This window comes from Zootoca vivipara, chromosome 6 (assembly GCF_965207765.1).
Source record: "Zootoca vivipara chromosome 6, rZooViv2.hap1.1, whole genome shotgun sequence".
Classification (NCBI taxonomy): Eukaryota; Metazoa; Chordata; class Lepidosauria; order Squamata; family Lacertidae; genus Zootoca; species Zootoca vivipara.
The window spans coordinates 38793764-38811307 of record NC_142589.1 but is presented as its reverse complement, the minus strand read 5'-3'; the positions used below and the strand labels follow the sequence as shown (position 1 = coordinate 38811307).

The 17544-nt window shown below is 51.6% G+C and overlaps 1 protein-coding gene across 1 annotated transcript; it reads left to right on the top strand.

The window, feature by feature from the left end:
- Positions 1 to 1273: 1273 nt before the first annotated feature.
- On the top strand, positions 1274 to 17541 carry DBNDD1 (dysbindin domain containing 1). Its single transcript, XM_035118600.3, has 4 exons — positions 1274 to 1750; positions 9756 to 9908; positions 10313 to 10453; positions 13713 to 17541. The coding sequence occupies exons 1-4, from the start codon at positions 1720 to 1722 to the stop codon at positions 13874 to 13876; spliced, it is 489 nt and encodes a 162-aa protein (XP_034974491.3). The 5' UTR covers positions 1274 to 1719; the 3' UTR covers positions 13877 to 17541.
- The last annotated feature ends 3 nt before the right edge of the window (positions 17542 to 17544 follow it).

Below are 17544 nucleotides of genomic sequence, written 5' to 3'. Positions count from 1 at the left end.
TTAGTTATTTAATTTGTATTTATTTTATGGTGGAACTAAAGGATTTCTGACAGGGGCTGGATTCCAGGAAGCATTGGACCCAGTTGCCTAGTTTAGGGTGCTATGCATTGCCTATGGAACATTGATTCCCACTGTTCGCTTTCACCCTGAGCCTGCTAGAGCAGTGTTTAGACTTCTGCCTTCTGCTTCGGTCCTGCATGGATACCTTGTTCCAGGAAGACAACAGCCACGGGGTTTCTCTTGTTGGCATTGCTTAATTGGGGCTTTCCGCTTGGATTTGCACCTGGATCTGTTTTTAGAAGCTCTTGCTTGGGGGTGGGGTGGAGTAGAGTGGGGTGGGATAAAGAAAATGGAGGTTTTGCAGCTGGAGACTGGAATAAAAGCCTAGTGCAGCTCAGGTGGCAGAGATGCCAACTTCCCTCCACTCCCCGCTGGGGACATGGGAGGTGCAAAGCAGGACTGATGAGAAAAGCTTCTCTGTGGGTCTTCCAGGGGCGGGGAAAGAAAAGCAAATCTCCATCTGGGCTTGCTGGTTCCCCAGGGATACTGAGCCTGATGGGAGACAGACAGTTCTTAATGTCTACGCAGAGAAGTGGTGCTGTCCTAGGGAACCCAAATATTTATTGGGGGTGCAGTAAATTCGTAATAAGAGCCTTGCTGGATGAGATCAAAGGCCCATCTACTCCCACATCCTGTTCTCACAGTGGCCAGCCAAGTGCCCCAGTGGGAAGCCCGGAAGTGGAACATACTGTAAGTACAACAGGAGCTGTCTCTCCACCTGTGACTCCTATCAACTGCATCTGATCCTGCATCATGATCAGCAGTCCTGGATAGCCTTATTCTCTATTAATTTCTTGCAGTGCTCAGTCTGATGCCCACAGGCATCGTCTTCATTCCACCCTCAAACCCACAACTTCCAGCCCTCCTCTGCTGTTGCCCCACCCAGCAACTGAAATGCTCTGGTAGACTGACCCTGAAACTGGAGGTTTTTCGTTCTTAGCAACAGACTTCCCCTTAAGAATGTCAAAACAAGGCTAAGGTTGTGGGTCAGACCAAGGGCTGTCTTCCCCCAATGCTGTCTCCGGGGTCCTCACAAGCAGGGAGTGAAGGCCTCGCAGCACCCGTCCCTCTTCCCGCCTCTCTGAAGGAACCCTCTGTCTCTGCTCCTCCCTGGCCATGGGTCCAGCTGCCCCGCTGCAAGTCTGCCACCCAGAAGGTCTCTTCCTCTGACTTCAGCGGGGTGCGGATTGCGCCGGGAACTCTGCATGTGCTCAGAGGCGCTCCCTTTTCGACGTTCCAGGGCTCAGATTTCGCAAGGCGGTCGGGGAAGGTTCTGGAGGGAGCCGAACGCTCAAGTCAGCCCAGTAGCCCGTTGGGTGAGCCGGTGGTGCGGACCGGCGGGCGGGCCATTCTCTCGCTGGCGCGGCCGCCTCCCGCGCACCCCGCCCCGCCCCCTCCCCTCGGCCAGTGCCTAGTGGCGCTCCTCGACGGCCGAGGTGGGGGGCTGCCGCGGCCGCCGCTGCTCTGCTGTGCCTGCCTTTCTGCCTCGCCCCCCGCCCGAACCGGCCAGCCGGGCCCGCTCCTGCTCCTCCCCGGCGATGAGCGCTCGGGCTGCTGGCGCGGCTGGTGCAGTGACCAGAGCGGCGCGCACGGAGGCGGCGGCGGCGGCTCGTCAGGCGGAGGAGCGATCGAGCGCAGCGGCTGCAGCAGCCCGGACGCATGGAGGGGCCGGGAGGGGCCGCCACCCCGGGTAAGTGCGCCGCTCGCGACGGAGGACGCTACCCCAGCGGGAGCCCCCCCCTCCCTTGGCGGATCACTGGAGCAAGTGGGGCCGCCGCCCCGATGCCGTGGTGAGGGGCTCTGTCTCGCCTGCAGCGGGCGCTGCTGCGCAGGAGCTGCCTGGACGGGCAGGAGGGCGCCACGGACGCTCTGAGGGGGCAGTTGGACGGGGCGCTATCCTCTCCGTCCCCGCGCTGGCCAGGAAGGGTCCCCAAGTGGATTGACCATCACCCGGCTGGTGGCTAGGGGGGCATCCGTCTTAGTTGGTGGTGACTCGGGCGGAGGGCGCCTTGGGGATCCCCACCGCGCGCCCCCAACTTAGGCGAGGCGCCGTGGAGTGTGTCGGCGGAGGATGGATGGGGCGCGCAGTGGGGTGTGACCGGAATGCTCCTGGAGTGGAGTCTGGACCTCTGGGCTGGGGAGGGTGTGGCTGCCGTGGGCGCGGTGGGGAGGTCGCGTTTGGGCACGTTTGTTCATTGCTGCTTTTCAAGAGGCTCCGGGGCGAGGCGTGCTTGGAGGGGCCGATGGAGCTGGCTGCCTTGTGGGGCGCCTGCTTGGCACGTGGGGCTGCAAGTAGCCTGGCCGGCTGCTTTTAGTGGAGCGGGAGGGAGGCAGCAATTCCAGGGGTCTTGTCCACGGCAAGTAGGCTACCCGCTCTCCACTTTGCTCCAGGCTGGAGAAAGATCTCTTTCCCATCCCTCCTAGAAGCAGGCATAAGGTCTCTCAGCTGCCCCAGCTGTGGCACCCCTCGAGGGTATCGCCCCCGTTCCACATCTGGAGCCCAGCAGGCGAGGAAAGGCAGCCCAGCAGCCCGATGCCCTGACCAGCTTCCCCTGACCAGGGCAAGCCCGCAGGCAGGCTGGTTCTCCGCGGCCGGAGGGAAGCGCCTCCTCGCTGCTGCCCTGCCGCTGGGAAGATGCTGAGACAGGCCCATCATCGGAACCCGCAACGAGGGTCCCTTTGTGCTTCTCAAGGGCTCAGGAGGAGGCGAGTTGGCCCAGGACCCCGCCGGGCTTTGCTTGCTTTTAATTATAGGCCTCGTGCAAGAGCGCCATTGAGCATGTGCAGAGTTCTTTCCTCTTTTCGCTGAATAAACTCAATCAGCACCCTCCCCTGGGCTTGAGCTGCTGATAGATGCGTGTCTTGCTCTTTTACCCCAACTCTCTTGGCCACTAGCAGGGGGCGGGAAGGGGTGCTGAAGAATATTGGAGAGACAAAGCGTGAATTTCATTCAGGCCCCTGCTACCTTCCTTCTCCCCAATGATTCCGTCCCTCACACATTTATGGAAAGGCTTCCATCTCAGGCTGGCCTGATTCCTGGCAGGGTGGCAGCTCTTGCTTTGAGTATCCGCAGCCAGCCGTTTATTCCCCTTACCAAACGCGCAGCTTCCATCAGCCCAGGCCAGGTGACCTGGAGCGCCTTTCACGTAATATGAGTCAGCAGCAGTTGTGAGAATCTCCCCCCACTCCTCCAAGCCCCCTTCCTTCAGCTGCAGGAAGGATGCTGGAAGGGGGCAGGCTGGGAGAGGAGCTGAGATGATGCTAGTTGAGAGAAGCAGGTAGACACCCTCCTTTTTTGGGGGAGGGTGTAGATTGGGGAGGGGGCTGCAGGGGAAAGGGGCAGCCACCGCAGAGCAGCTGGGGTGATCTCCCCAGACAGCTCCAGTCCTTCCAACTCAACAGTCACCAGCAAATTCTTCTAATTTGATTCCCTCTCAACATTCTCCATTAGGGATGCTGTCAGATTTAGGAGCCTCAGAAGAAAGATGCAATTTCTAAATCTGGCAAGCAGATGCTCAACATTAATGCCTTATAATGCATCGGCATGATTTTAACATTTAAACGTGCACACATTTTCAAACCTGATTCCAAGATCTGGCCAGAGGCATTTCATCAAACATCCAGGGATGGCTCTAGTATACCGGTAGATGTAGTTAGTAGAACCTCTCCTGCTGGAGTCCAGCCCTGGGGTGCCACTTTACATAAACAAGGGCTGGCACAGACCCGACCAGCCTCACATTGGCACAGATAGGTGAGGACTATATTGAACAGGAGGAGTCCAGGCATTCATTGGCAGGAGCAGCAAGAAACTTTTTTCTCTCTCTCAAGGCAAGGGCCTCCTTCCCTAGGGTAATCTGTAGGGTTTATATACTGTTGGTTGGCAAAACAGGTAACAGCAGTGGGTGGGACCAGGGTCAAAAATGGGCAGTGACACCACCTTTTCTTTCTCTCCTTGCTATCCATTTTTTCCACTGCTGCCTATTTTCTCTCTCACTTTTAGGCACCCCTTCTTCTCCACCTCTATCTCAAGCAGCCCCTTCTCCCCCTCCCCTGCCCACCACTGTCTCTTTCTGGCATGCTTTGTTCTCTCTGTCTTTTTGACACCCCCCTGTCTTTTTCTGACACCCCTCCTCTCTTTCTGACACCCCTCCTCTTGCTTCCTCTCCCTCTCCACCCAGCAGACTGCCAGGGGAGGGACAGGTCCCTCTTGTCAGAGGCCTGAACTGATGGCTTGCAGAGCATTTTTTGCAATGAGCCTGAGGACCGCTGGTTGTCCCTGCCCCTGCTTTGCAGCCTACATTTCTGACACAGAAGAGGCAACAGAGGGAGGGAAGGGAGATGGAGACTGGTGGGGTAGATGGGGAAGGATATGCATTCATTTCAGAGGAAGCAGAAGAGATCATAAAAGCAGCAGGCACACGAGAATATAAAACCTTATCTAAAACTCTTTTGTTAAAGATAGAAACACACTATGAAGGAATGATTTTTTGCATTATGGTGCTCCATTGGGGAGCAACCAGAAATAAGATCCTTTAACGCAGCATCTCCCTTCTTTCCTCCCCCCCCCCCCGCGTGGCAGGAATGACCCGAAAATTTCCTTATTAACAGTGCACATCCTCCTTTAGAGAAATAAATCTGACATTTAGATGTGGCTGTTACTAGTGACCTCCTGAGTCTGGACTACTGTGTTTGTTTTGAGCCAATCAAAAGCATGTCAGTGAAAAAGGAACCAAGGCTTAAGGATGAGTCAATACTGTAAAGAAGAAAAGAGGATACTGGCTCAAACTGGCAGCTTCTGCTCAGTAAGAAGAGTTGGGGGGAATTGTTTTCCTTTCCCCCAGACTGGAATAACATGTGGAATCTATATAATAATACACATACACAAGGCAGGAGTTGGCAACTTGGCACCTGTGGGCACAATGGCGCCCTTGAGGTCTTGCTTGGGTGTCCACAAAGGCTTTTAGCCTACCCGCCCCCATTCACTGTCTTATTGCCCGTGAAGTTGTGAAGGGGGTGGCCCTACTTTCTCCCCCTTGAAAAGTACTGTGTATAGCTATAGCACTAAAGGAGGAAGTTGGAAGAATTTTGCTCTTTCCCACATCCTCTTTCACTTCTATGTGTTTTGAAGGCTCAGATTAAGTATTTTATTTAGATCCTTTGGAAAAGCAGAACGCATATGTGTGTCTGTGTGTGTGCGCACACATGCACGATTTTCACTCTTTTTTTCTCTTGGGATGGGGGTGTTCTAGGGAGAGAAGAGATCAGAGGCATTGGCACTCCCCTAAAATTCCAGATGTGCCCAGAAAATTGTTCCCATATTACAGAATGAGGAACATGTTCAGCACCTCTGAACATGTGCAGAGTATATTTTGTTTATCACTGGGATGCAGCAAATTACCAAATACTTAGCTGGTTAAACATCTGTCGTAACTTTACTTAGATTGGTTTTTATTGGTTGTTAAGATGATTTTAAATGGTTTCATTGGTGGCCACTTTACCAGGAAAGCAGACTACATATGCATGCAGGAAATTAACCAACAAAATCAACAAACCAATGGGGGGGTGGCGGTTTTTTCAAGACAAACCATAGCTCTGGTACTTATCTTTTTGGAGGAAAAAAGCATACCCTACTGGAGCTGTTTGTAAGGTGGAAGCTGCTGATTACCAAGAGCTGCTGCAGGTTAAACAGGCAATTCTGACTCAGCAAGGAGTTCTGCAACCTGTAGAATGGGTTGGATGAATGCAAAGAGCTTGGACAGAATCCAGACACAGTTAAGTAAACAGCTCTGTTTGGGCTAGGAGAAAAGCATGTTTGTTCTGTCTCTGTTGTTGGAAAAGGACAGTGGATGGTTGTGTGCTCTTGGATGTTGAGGGGCCTCCTTTGAAATGAGCATCACCCCTGCTGGCAGTGCTGCACCCCCAAAGCCCTTTCATGACTCTTAGTTTGAGAAAGAACCAGATTTTTACCCACACTAGTCCATGTATTCCCCAGGGCCCCATCATCCCAATCAAATACAGGGCATGCTGACTGCAGAACTGGCAAAGATGATGATGAAGCAGCAGCAGCAGCAGCAGCAGCTTGGATCCATGGCTTGATTGCTCACAACGTAGTTTGGGAGGAATTCTCAAACCCCAGATGTTGTCAGCAGCTCAGGAAAAGAAGATGTTGATCTCACTGAAATTCCCCCTTTCACTGCCCTTGCTTTGAGCTGGCTAAATGGAGACCTCTTGCTCTCTCTGCTCACTGCTAATAGGTTCATTGCCCCTGGAGCAAGCGAGGGCTATGGGCTCCCTTTCCCCTTAGCTCCAGTCCATTAGGGAATATTGCCCCTCGCTTCATTCAGTGCTGCTAGAACATCTCTATTGGGAATCAATGCCCAACTCCCCCACCCTCCTCCTGCTGGGCACATTGCACTGCTGCTGCACGTCTGTGGATGAGAGGAGGAGGCATGGAAATTAAAGAGCACTTTGTTTTTTCCAGTGTGATGTGCAGGGATGCCACAGTAAAATTCTAGAAGTGCATACATAAACGCACACTTGCAATCATGTAAGGGTACGCTGGAGGACTCAAATTCAGGACACAAGTGCTGGAGGAGGGTAGTTTTGTGGGGGAGAGTAATGTGAAAAATGACAGCAGTGTTGACCATGGGTCTTCCCAGCACATCAACATGCATGCTTAGCTAGTGGGGATTTGCATTTATGTTCAGGGTAACAACACCAACATCCTGCCTGTTAATAAGTGGGTAGGACCCAGCCTGCCAATCATTCATGGCACAAACCTCATGTGCCCCTGTTGCAGGGTGTCAGTTGCCTGATAGCTGGTACTGTGATGGGGCAGTGCCTGTGTGTGGCCTTGGCACAATGGACGAGGCGGAGAGTGATTTCCCAAGCTCAGAGGTTCTGCTTTTCTGTGTCTCTCTAGCTGAGCCCATTATATGAGTGGACTGTGCAGACACAGCCATTCTGGCACCAGCCATGATGTAAAGATAGAGGGGGGCACACATGCAAAGCCCTGGCACCTGGGGAGGGTCATGTGTACCACAACAAGCCCCTGACTTAGCTGCCAACACTGGGCAAAGTGAACGTCTCATCAGAGCATCTGGGGAGACCTGAGCTATGACCTACAGGAAACACCAAAGAATAGGATTTGCTACAGCAGCCTCCCCCAACCTGGTGCCCTCCAGCTGTTTTGGACCACAGTTCTCATCATCCCCAGCCAGTGCTGCTGATGGGAATCATACACCAAAACAGCTGGAGGGAATCAGGTTGGGGAAGGCTGCTGGCTCAGAGTCTCTCATGGTGTAACTGTTCTAGACTCTTGTGCAATTGCATTGCTGGGATTACCTGCACATACAGAAGCCAAGGCTGCTGGCATGTCTTCCACCCCTTGGGTACAAAACTGATGGCCATGGAGTAGGGGGTCAGTGGGGAGACATCTGAGTGCACACAGCCCATGGCTCACAGTCAGGACAGTAGCTTTGGTGGCATCCTCCTTCCTCCTGACAGACCAGTCTTTGTTCTGGGTCTGCCTGCCGGCCTGCTCTGAAACAGACCAGTCTTTTGTCATTGCAACTCCCAGCAGCAGCTAGTTCCTTAGCAGGAGCCCCAGGTTCTTGGTACCCATCTGTAAATTGCCCTGGGAGAAAGTGCCAACCTTTCTTCCCTTGCCGCTCTTCAGGCAAAGCCAGCTGCTGCTCTTCCTGCTTTGTCCCACACCTCTCTGGGTAAAATAAAATTTTAAAATTACTTCCAGTAGCACCTTAGAGACCAACTAAGTTTGTCATTGGTATGAGTTATGAGGCAGGGGGTGCTTAGTACTGGGAAAAGGGGAGACAAGGCTCCCTCCCCCTTTCCTGGATGAGCTCTTCATCCAAGGCTGAGCAAACAGAAGGAAGGGCAAGGAGAAGGAAGGAAACAGGGGCAGGGAGGGGTGTATCAGGTGTCTGCCTTTGCAAACACAGCCCCTTTGTTAACAGCCTCACAGCTGCAAAGAGCCTCTTGCTGCAGATTGTACAGCTTTGCTCATTTACCCCCTTTTCCAGTTTGGGGTGCCCATCCTAGAAGAAAGCTGCACAATGATGCTTTGAAGCCTGGATATCTCAGTTGGTTAGAGCGTGGTGCTGATAATGCCAAGGCTGCAGGTTCTATCCCTGTATAGGATAAGGTTACCAGATGTCCCCATTTCCCGGGAACAGTCCCTGGATTTACAGCTTTCTCAGCATTCACATGTACATAGCAAACAATAAGTGTCCCCGGATTCATTTTAAAAAAATCGGGTAACCTTAGTATAGGACAGCTGCCTATTCCTGCATTGCAGGGGGTGGGACTTAGACGATCCTCCGGGTCCCTTCCAACTCTACAATTATATGATTCTAAGACCATAAGCCCGCAGAAGTACATCTGTGTGGCTTGGCTTGGCTTGACCTGAATGGGAGCCACGTAAAGAGGGAAATGGGAAGGGAAGATGAGAGGACAAAGACCACAGGGGTATCGCAGGTTGGCATTCCAATTACGTAAAAAAGAGGGCGCAGATTTCCATATGAAATTTTATATGTATGGATGTATAGCCAGGCGTCCTTTTCTCATGGTAGCTACCCAGATGCCAGTGGGGAACCCTCAAACAGGAGCTGATCCCAAGAGCCCTATCCTCACTTTTGATTCCTAGTAACTGCTGTTCAGAAGCAGGTTGCCTCTGACTGTGGAGGCAGAGCATTGCAATCGTGGCTAGTAGTCACTGACAGACTTACCATCCATGAATTTGTAAAGCCTTTGGTTGGCAGAGGCTTGGTTAAGGGCTTGGAGCCGAACAGAAAGCTATTAAGGAGTGAGGCTGCAGGAGGAACCTGCAGGAAGAGCAACAGCAAATATCTTAAGCTGAAGTTTAAGTGGAAGAACCGTGGGAGACGCTTTTGACATGGTGCCAGTCTGTGCTGGATGCAAGGAGGGGATAAAACACACACACAGGGGAGACAGCCAAGTTGCAGCTAGACGTGGTTGACGCAGCAGGCAGGATTAATCCTTGCAGCCAAATTTAGTACAGGAGGGTGAAGAAATGCAAAAATGGAGAGCCAAAGAAAAGAGGAATGCTGTAGCTCAGCTGAACGGTGACCCAATGTCTGAGCTTTGGTAGAAGCGGGGGGGGGGGGTGGTGGTGGAAGTTGTTCCTTGGTTTCTCATCTGCCATGAATAAGTTGCAGGAGCTGCCTAGATAAGGAGCTGGAGTTTAAGAACAGAGAATCATTAGAAAAGCCTGCTGGAACAGGCCAGTGGCCCACCTAGTCCAGCATCCTGTTCTCACAGTGGCCAAGGTGGGAAACCCTCAAGCAGAACCTGAGTGCAATAGCACTCTCTCCTCCTGTGGTTCCAGCAAGTGGTCTTCAGAAGCATTACAGCCTCAGACTATTGAGGCAGAACCATCATGGCTAGTAGCCATCCAGGCTGGTGGTCAGTTTAGGGGTCTGTTCCCAGAATTCACTGCAGAAACAAAGGGCAGTCCCACTCAGCTTCCTTCATGCCAATTGGAGGGGGTGGGGCTTGGATGGGACACTGGCCTCTCCTACCTGTTGGCCACCAAGCCTGACTGAATGGGATGCTGATGCTGATGCTGGGTGGGTCTGATCAGGCCTGTGTAGTGATTCTCCCTCTGCTCTCCTACCATGTCTCCTGTAAGCAGATGCAACCCTTTGTCGTTTCAGAGCTGATTAAAGGGGCCCAAACACCAGAGCGGCTGGCCCCCATTATTGTACCCATACATGGACTGGTGGAAGAGCCCCACAGCCCCCCTGCTGAGGAAGAAGGAGGGATCCCAATCCCCACTTCCGGGCTGCTGCAGGTTGTGGAGCGCAGGCGTAAGTAAAACCTGGAAGGAAGGAGTTGGCTCTCTGCTGGCTGCAGGAGAAGGCAAAGACCTTTCTGGGCCCCTAGCCCAGCTCAGCAACTCCCCCTGAGACCCTATGAGGACAGGGGACTTGGACTCCCTTACAGCTGCATCTCCTGGGAGCTGCAGAAAGGCCCATCATTTAAAGTGCAGAGGCTAAAAGGCTGAGCTACGGAATCAGGAAGTTCCCTGGCTCAAATCTTGCCTCTGCCATTAACTCACCAGTGTTCCCTCTCAGGCCTCAGTCTGCAGACCATCTGCAGTGTGGGGAGGGCATGTCTGAGTCCAGGACAACTGACCCTATTAGAGGGCCTTCTCATCTGTTACCACACTGCATAACTGGTCATGGTTCTCAATGACATCTTGTCTCCATAGAACCTTTGAGCAGTGTCTCCTCCCTTGAGGTGCACTTTGACCTGCTGGACCTAACTGAGCTTACAGACATGTCTGACCAGGAGCTGGCGGAGGTCTTTGCTGACTCCGACGATGAGAACACAGGCAATGAATCCCCTGCTGGTAAGTGTGGTTGCCCAATTTAATCTTAAACCAATTAATTATGCAAGCTTTAAAATGGATGAACTAATTAGTCAATTCCAACTGCATAGATCTAAGATAGCTCCAAAGGCTGGGGGGAGAAACATGTTGGGATTCAAAAGAGGGATCAGCAAGCTGTGGCCCTTGAAATGTTGCTGGACTACAACTCTTATCATCCTTGACAAAAGAGTGCAAGACAAGACTGCAGGGTTGAGGCAACAGCTGCAGATCTAATGATCAATGTGGCACTCATCCTGCTAGGCATGTGGGGAGAGGCAGTGTCACATAAATTGGCTTTGCAAAGCAGCTAAGCAAGTGCCTTATACTGGGATGTGTATGTGTCTCTCTCTGTCTGTGTCAGCTGACACCTTTCCACCCACCCCACCCTCTAGTAATCTCACTTGCAAGTTTGAGATTACTTAGGAGACGCATATCTGGAGAGGCGACTCTGCTCTCCAGTTTTGATCCTAGAAAATTTTCTAACCACAAGCAAAGTTGCCGTTTCTGCAGCTTCTTAGAATGCTTTCCTTTTTATACCATAGATCCTGCTGGATGGGATTAATGTTGTTACCCCATTCAGTAGGATTTTATTGATTTCAATATAATTCTGGTCTGTTGTCCCCCTCCCCAGGCTTTAAGTTTAACAAGAAGCAGTTCAGACATGATGCCACAAAGGGCCTAAGCGTCAGATGTATGCCCTGAGATCTGTTGCCTTCCAACTTGATGCATATTCAGTTGCAAAATGGCAACTCTGTATGGTGCCTTACGGCTCCGCAAAGTATGTTTTTGTACTCAGGTGCCCCAATTTCTTTTTTCTTTTTCGTCATGCATCTTATTCTGAAAATTACTTTTTTAAAAAACTGTTGATGTTCAGTGCACAAGAGTGAGTCTGTGAGGCCCAATTCTTGCAGCACAATCTTATCCATCTCTATAGCCAGAGGTAAGTCCCAGTGAGTTCTATGGTGCTTACTCCCAGTTAAGTGGGAACAGGATTGCAAACAGAGTAAGATGCTTTTAAGCAGCTAGCCAAGATCTAGGGCACAAAGACCAGGGCAGTGGCGGGGGGGGGGGGGAGAGTGCCTGGCAACTGCCTTGTTGGGCTTGCACATCACCCCAGGCAGAGCTGCTGCGGCAGAAAGGTCACCTGAGCCAATCAACCCCACCTGTGATGATAAGGAACCTAAGCATGGAGTGACAGTGTGAAATCTGCTTAATCAAGCATGCCGGTAGGGGTGGGTGTGCGCCTCATTAAGCAGCCCAGCTGTGCCAAGAGTCTCAGAAAACAGATAGCATTTGACAGGTGTCTCAGAAAGGGAGACACTTTGGCTTAGAGTATGTTCTCTTTGATTGTGGAAAATATCAAGCTTCTCCCTGGGGCAAGCTGGTTCTCCTCTGAGTGATGATGTCCTCATTATCTGCTTGAGGATGATGCGCAAGCTATCGCTCTAGGGAGGGCTTGTGCGCTCCCTCTCTCTCTCTCTGTGTGTGTGTGTGTGTAGGGAGGGCTCCTCACACCCCATGATTCCAGGCCCTCTTGCATATTGCTCTTCTCCTGCCCCTCCCAGAGCAATGGCACGATGAGCAGCTGTGCTGAGAGGGGTATGAAGAGGGTGTCTGCGATGGTGTTTGCGGAGGCAGCAGCTGCATCCCAGTGACACAGATGGAGTGGAAATGCAGATCAGCCTCCTTGGTGGGAAAGTGTGAGTGGAATTAACGAGGAGAGTTCCCTGCACTCTCAGCAGACAAGAAGAGGCAGGGAGGGAAATCCAGGCTGCAGGTCGGCTTTTTGATTTGTTATTATTGGCCATCATGTGTGTGGATCACACAGAATGAGGCAAGCAGACTCCCAGGGGATCTGCCAAAAACACCCAGTGGATCCCACACCTCTGTTCTACCTCTTCATAGAAAATGCGGGGCTCAAAGTCCTTCCTCTTTCACTGGGAGGCTGCGTCTGGAAAGGGAGCTCATTTTATTTTGAGCAGGCCTTGCAAAATGTATTGGATGCATATGCCGCAAATTCAGCAAGGGAGACCCATGTGAGCTGCTCATGAAGGCCCCACTGAACTAGCTGGGTGTGTCCTTTGATGTGGCCACAGCTGGGAGCTGGCATTGCACATGACTAGCTGCCCCTCGCTGGAGTGGGAGGACTTTGTTTTTCTCACTGAGAATTTTAAGTTGGCTACTGTTTTAATCTGCTTCTCTTCTGCTCTGTTGTTGTTTTATCTGTTTTGGAAATCTGTTTGGTTTTTATTGCACATTGCTTCAGATGGCTGCCTTTGACATCCCCCAGTATGTGGAAAGATGGATCATAAATTAAGGGCTCATCCACACTTAAGTTTGACTTGTATTTTGATTGCATTGTGCCCTGATTACTGTACTTTTCCGTCTATAAGAGGAGGGTCTTTAATTAAAAAATTAGCTTTAAAATTATCCCTCATCTTATACATGGGTAGTGCAGAGTGGGGTTGGGCGATTGGTTGCAGCTGTTAGCAGGAGATTCTCAGCAGCGATAGTGCTGGTGATTGGTGGCTGTGAGGAGGGCTGCTGGCGATTGGCTGCCATTTTCCATTTTCTTAATTTGGAGTCCCCCAAAATAGGGGGTGTCTTATACATGGAAAAATACGGTAATTCCCCAGGGTCCAAGAAGTTTTCTCATTGTTCTGCAGCTGTGCCTTGCGAAAACCAGTTCTTACCCACTGAACTGGATCTTCTCAGATGCATGGAAAATCTGAAGAGAGATGTTGCTTACCGAGCTTCTGAGTCAATGGGTAAAATCAATTTTTCCCAAGGCACAGGCACAGAACAATGGGGAAACTCTTAGACCTGGGGGAATTAATTGGTACACAATGCAATCAAAATACAGGCAGACCAAAGTGTGGCTCAGCCCTGATTTTTGCAAAATCTCCAAGAAAGAAAGAAAGAAAGAAAGAAAGAAAGAAAGAAAGAAAGAAAGAAAGAAAGAAAGAAAGAAAGAAAGTTTTGAGCTTTTTTTAAATAGGAAATTTGCCCCCCCAAAAAACCCAACACTTACAACACTTACAATGCTATACACCCAGATTTCCCCAGACATTCTAAACGATTTCTGAAAATTCTGCCTGGATGCTATTTTTGGCGGAAAAATCCCCAGATATATCCGGGAAATTCCGGACATATGGCAGTCCTAACGAAAGGTCTGTAGGTGTGAAGAAGCAGCCAGGTGTGCTGGTCAGGTCCTGACCTGCCTTTTTTTTTCTCGGCATAGGTCTGCACCCCCACCCCCACCCCCGGGCCGGCTACCTGCGCTCCCCATCCTGGACAAGGTCAAAAGGTGAGCAGGGCCGGGAGAAGAAGCACCTCAGTGACTCGGAGCTCCAGGCCAGCAAAGCAGACACTTTCCTTACTGTGGAGAAGCCGAAAGAAGAATAATGAGAGCCAGAAGCCAGACCAAGATGCCAACACTCACTCTTGCACTAACCACAAATTCCAAGCAATTTGTGACCTTAAGAGACATTCATTCTGCCTCCTCCTCTGCCTCCCCCCCTCCCTCCCAGGTCAAGACATTTGCCAGTCTTGCTGGTTGTGTTAAAATCATTTTGCTTAGCCCCTGGCCATGAGTTACGTTTGCCCATCAGGAACCTTCTTTGCATTGCCATCAACACCAAGCAGCAGATGCCACGTCTAGGGGAGACGGCTGCGGCCCTGTTTCCTTTAGGCACTTTTGAACCTTCTGCTGCTACCTTCTCAACAAAGCCAGTTGTGATGGACACACTAACAAGAGGCTACCTTGCTGGGGACAAGTAGAAATGGGAGAGGGAGAGTGGCTTGAAGCACAGAGCAATAGAGAAAAAGTTCCCCCTCTTCAGCCACGTGCCTTGAGCAATGCTGGGGTGATGGGAGGCAGCGTCTCAGCCAGGGAAAGGAACCCTGTTATACCAAAGGAACCCGGGAGGAACTCAGAACCATTTCTACAACACTTCCAGGATATGTGGTGAAGCCAAAGGTCCGGCTGCCAGGAGGAGCTGCTGGGAAAGGGTGGAACCAGCCCTCACTTCCGAAAAGCACATTTTCTTCCCAGTGGCCTTAACTCCCAGCTGCTGCTTTGGGTTTTGGTCTTCTTAGCACACAGGCTTGGCCTGGCTCAGCATCAGGGCAGCTGCACGCTTCTCCTCCTGCAACTTTGTGCATTCTCATGAGGAAGAGCTCCCTCCATGGCCGGCAAGGGTGACAAACCACTGCTTTGAAGCCAGGCAGGAGCAGGACCGAATTGAGCAGCTAAACCCATCCTATGGTACGTCCCCTTGTGAACTGGGGAGGCCTCTTTGTGCCAGTGGGAAAAGGCACGCTGCTCAGACTGCTTCTTGCACTGTTGTGCATTAAACCAGAAGGTCTCTGCCAAGTGCTGGGCCCAACTTCTGTGTTTCCCCTAGTGGTGGCACTCTGGTGCCTGAATGCCCTTGTAGCAGTGACAGGGAGTTAGTTCAATCTCTGGGGTCCCCTTCAACACCGGCTCCCCCCCAAGGCTTACCCACCCTTTGTACCCTATTGAGGTTTTTGGGCCTCAGAAACTTTGGGGGCCCACTGTCCAGTTTACCTTACCTTCCTCACCATGGCTGGTCAGCCACTTGGTGTTGCTGCTTGGAAGACTGGGCACCTGCTGTTGGCACCCAGTTAGCTAAACCCAGAGGGTTGCATCCCCTCCCCCCCAAAAAACAGCCCCCCTCTCCTCTCCTTCTCAGGGTGAGAAAGCCAGGGTGGGGCAGGAACAGCAGCTTCTCTCTCCCAGCCCTACACCATTCAAATCGTGTTGCTCCATTCACTTTGCAAATGTGCCGCAGTCCTTACCGTGTTTGCTATCGAAACATGCCTGTCAGTGACATTGAACCGGAGGCTGAGAGGTGGCAACTTGCAGCTGAGACCAGTTAGGTGGGACCACAGGCCAGAGCTCAGCCCAGCCCTCTAATCCATCAAGCACACTGACTCTCCACAGCCTGAGACACCGCAGTAGCCATGGGCGAAGGGAATGCTGCATTTCTTTACAGCCACCAAGAGAGGTGGTCTGGGCCTTAGTTTAAAGCCTGTTTCCTTGCCAAACAGATCAGAGGGGGACAAAATCTTCTCGTGCATTCCTGGGATGAGTCTGTAGCAAGCTGCAGCCTCCATCTATTACAGCATAATGCTGGCATCTTAAGGCAAGAGGGATTTGTGTCAAGACAAATGGGAGCTGCAGATGCCCTGGTACCCACCCTCCTTCCTCCTCTTGGGGAATTCAAAAATGCACAGCCCTCAGCCCTCTCCACTATGCCTGCCATGCCAGGAGATAAACTTTCAAGCCCCATTGTGGAGTGCAGAGCGTAGATGATGAGGCTTGTCCAGTTTCACGGCTTAACAGATAAGCATCTGCTGATTGCAGCACAAACCGATCTCGCAGCCAGTTGAAGTGGATATGCTGGTGTATCATGATGCCCAGATGACATATGAGCCACCAGGGAATGTGTGTCTGTATGTGCCAAGGGGGCTCAGGGAGAACAACAGCTGCCTGCTTCCCAAATTGATCCTTTGCTTCCACAGCCAAATTCAGCTGTTTGCAGGGATGCTCTCAAGTGCATCCACACCCTTCCAGTTCACGAAACCCAGCTTGTTGTTTGTAACACAGGCACTGGAAGCCAACCCTAGAACCCCGAGTCCCTGTGCCAATTTAAGCTGGACCTACTGGGGCTTGTGGCAGAAGATGGACCTCACCGAAAAGCAGCCTCTTCTGGAGGACGTGAGGCTGGTTTCATCCTTGCTATGATCTGAGGAACAGCCAGTTTGTTGGCCAAAGTGCAGGCAGGAAGCTGCAGCAGGGATACCACCAGATCAGCACAATTACAGAGGCCCAGAGGCAAGGAGAGCAGGGGAGCCAAGGCCTGTGCTCGGCCAGGACAGACTTCGCTGGTGTGCTGCATTTTTCTCACTTGGCACAGCGACAGCATCAAGGCCACTTGAAGGCAAAGACAATGAAGCTCTTCCAGGTGGCGAGTTCATGTTTCCATCAAGTCCAGCCCCTTCATGCTTGGAGACTCACCTCTGGGTTGCTCACTCTTGGCAAAGCACAATTCCCATAGCCTTGCATTGTGCGCAGGTGGGAGAAGACAGCCTCAATAACCCTGACAGATCACCCCTGGGGTCTCCGCTCAAGAGCTGCTGGAGGCTGTCCTTCACAGCAATCAGGGTTTCTTAAAGACACAGAACCAAATTTTCTAGGAGCAGCAGCTAGAATGACTCACACCATTCTCTTGCACCCTCCTTCCTCATGCCAACAGGTCCACCCAGAGGAGCTCAAATGGAGGGTTCTTGATGCCAAGTTAATGAGACACCCGCACCCTGCTCAAAGTTAAGAGATACTAGTGATCATCATCTAATAATGTGCCATTCCTGGGTAGTACACAGGCCAGGAAGCTCCTATGCTCAGCCTGTAGTTACCGACAAGCCAGTTACTCAGCTGGGAGCTCCTTGGCACATGCAACAGAGGACCCGGGCACAGAGGACCAACCAGAACTTTTCTGCAGGCACACAATGAATAGGGGTCAGGAGGTGGTGCTTCCAGATACTTCTTGCCTCTCATTGGGCAAGGTGTAAGAGCTGGCAAAACTGAGTCTCAGTTGCTCTGGCAGAGGCAGCGTGGCAGAACTACAACTTTTGCAGGAGCCAATCAGAAGTGTGCTGGATATCACCTAACGATGACCCAAAGTGTTCTTTGCTGTTCTTGGGGCTGGGCCACAGCATTGACTCTGTCACACAATCCACTTGCTGGTGTCATGAGCAGGAAAACTGCCCAATGAACCTTGCAGACCCAGTCTGATCTTGATGATGCCCTGCACACCACCATCTTGTCATTCACCAAATAGACGTGTGTAATTCAGGTTTCTGCACTTGGGGGTTGAAGTTTGAATGTGCCCAGTTATGATTTATTGCTGTTCCCCCCCCCCTCCAACCCCTGGGGTCAGACAGCAGTGGCCTCTAAAGCTGTGGAACAGACCCAGCAATAGATCACAGCGTGTGTGTCCTGTCCTGGTAATGTATGTCTGAACCATTAAAGCAAAATCACTGCTTTT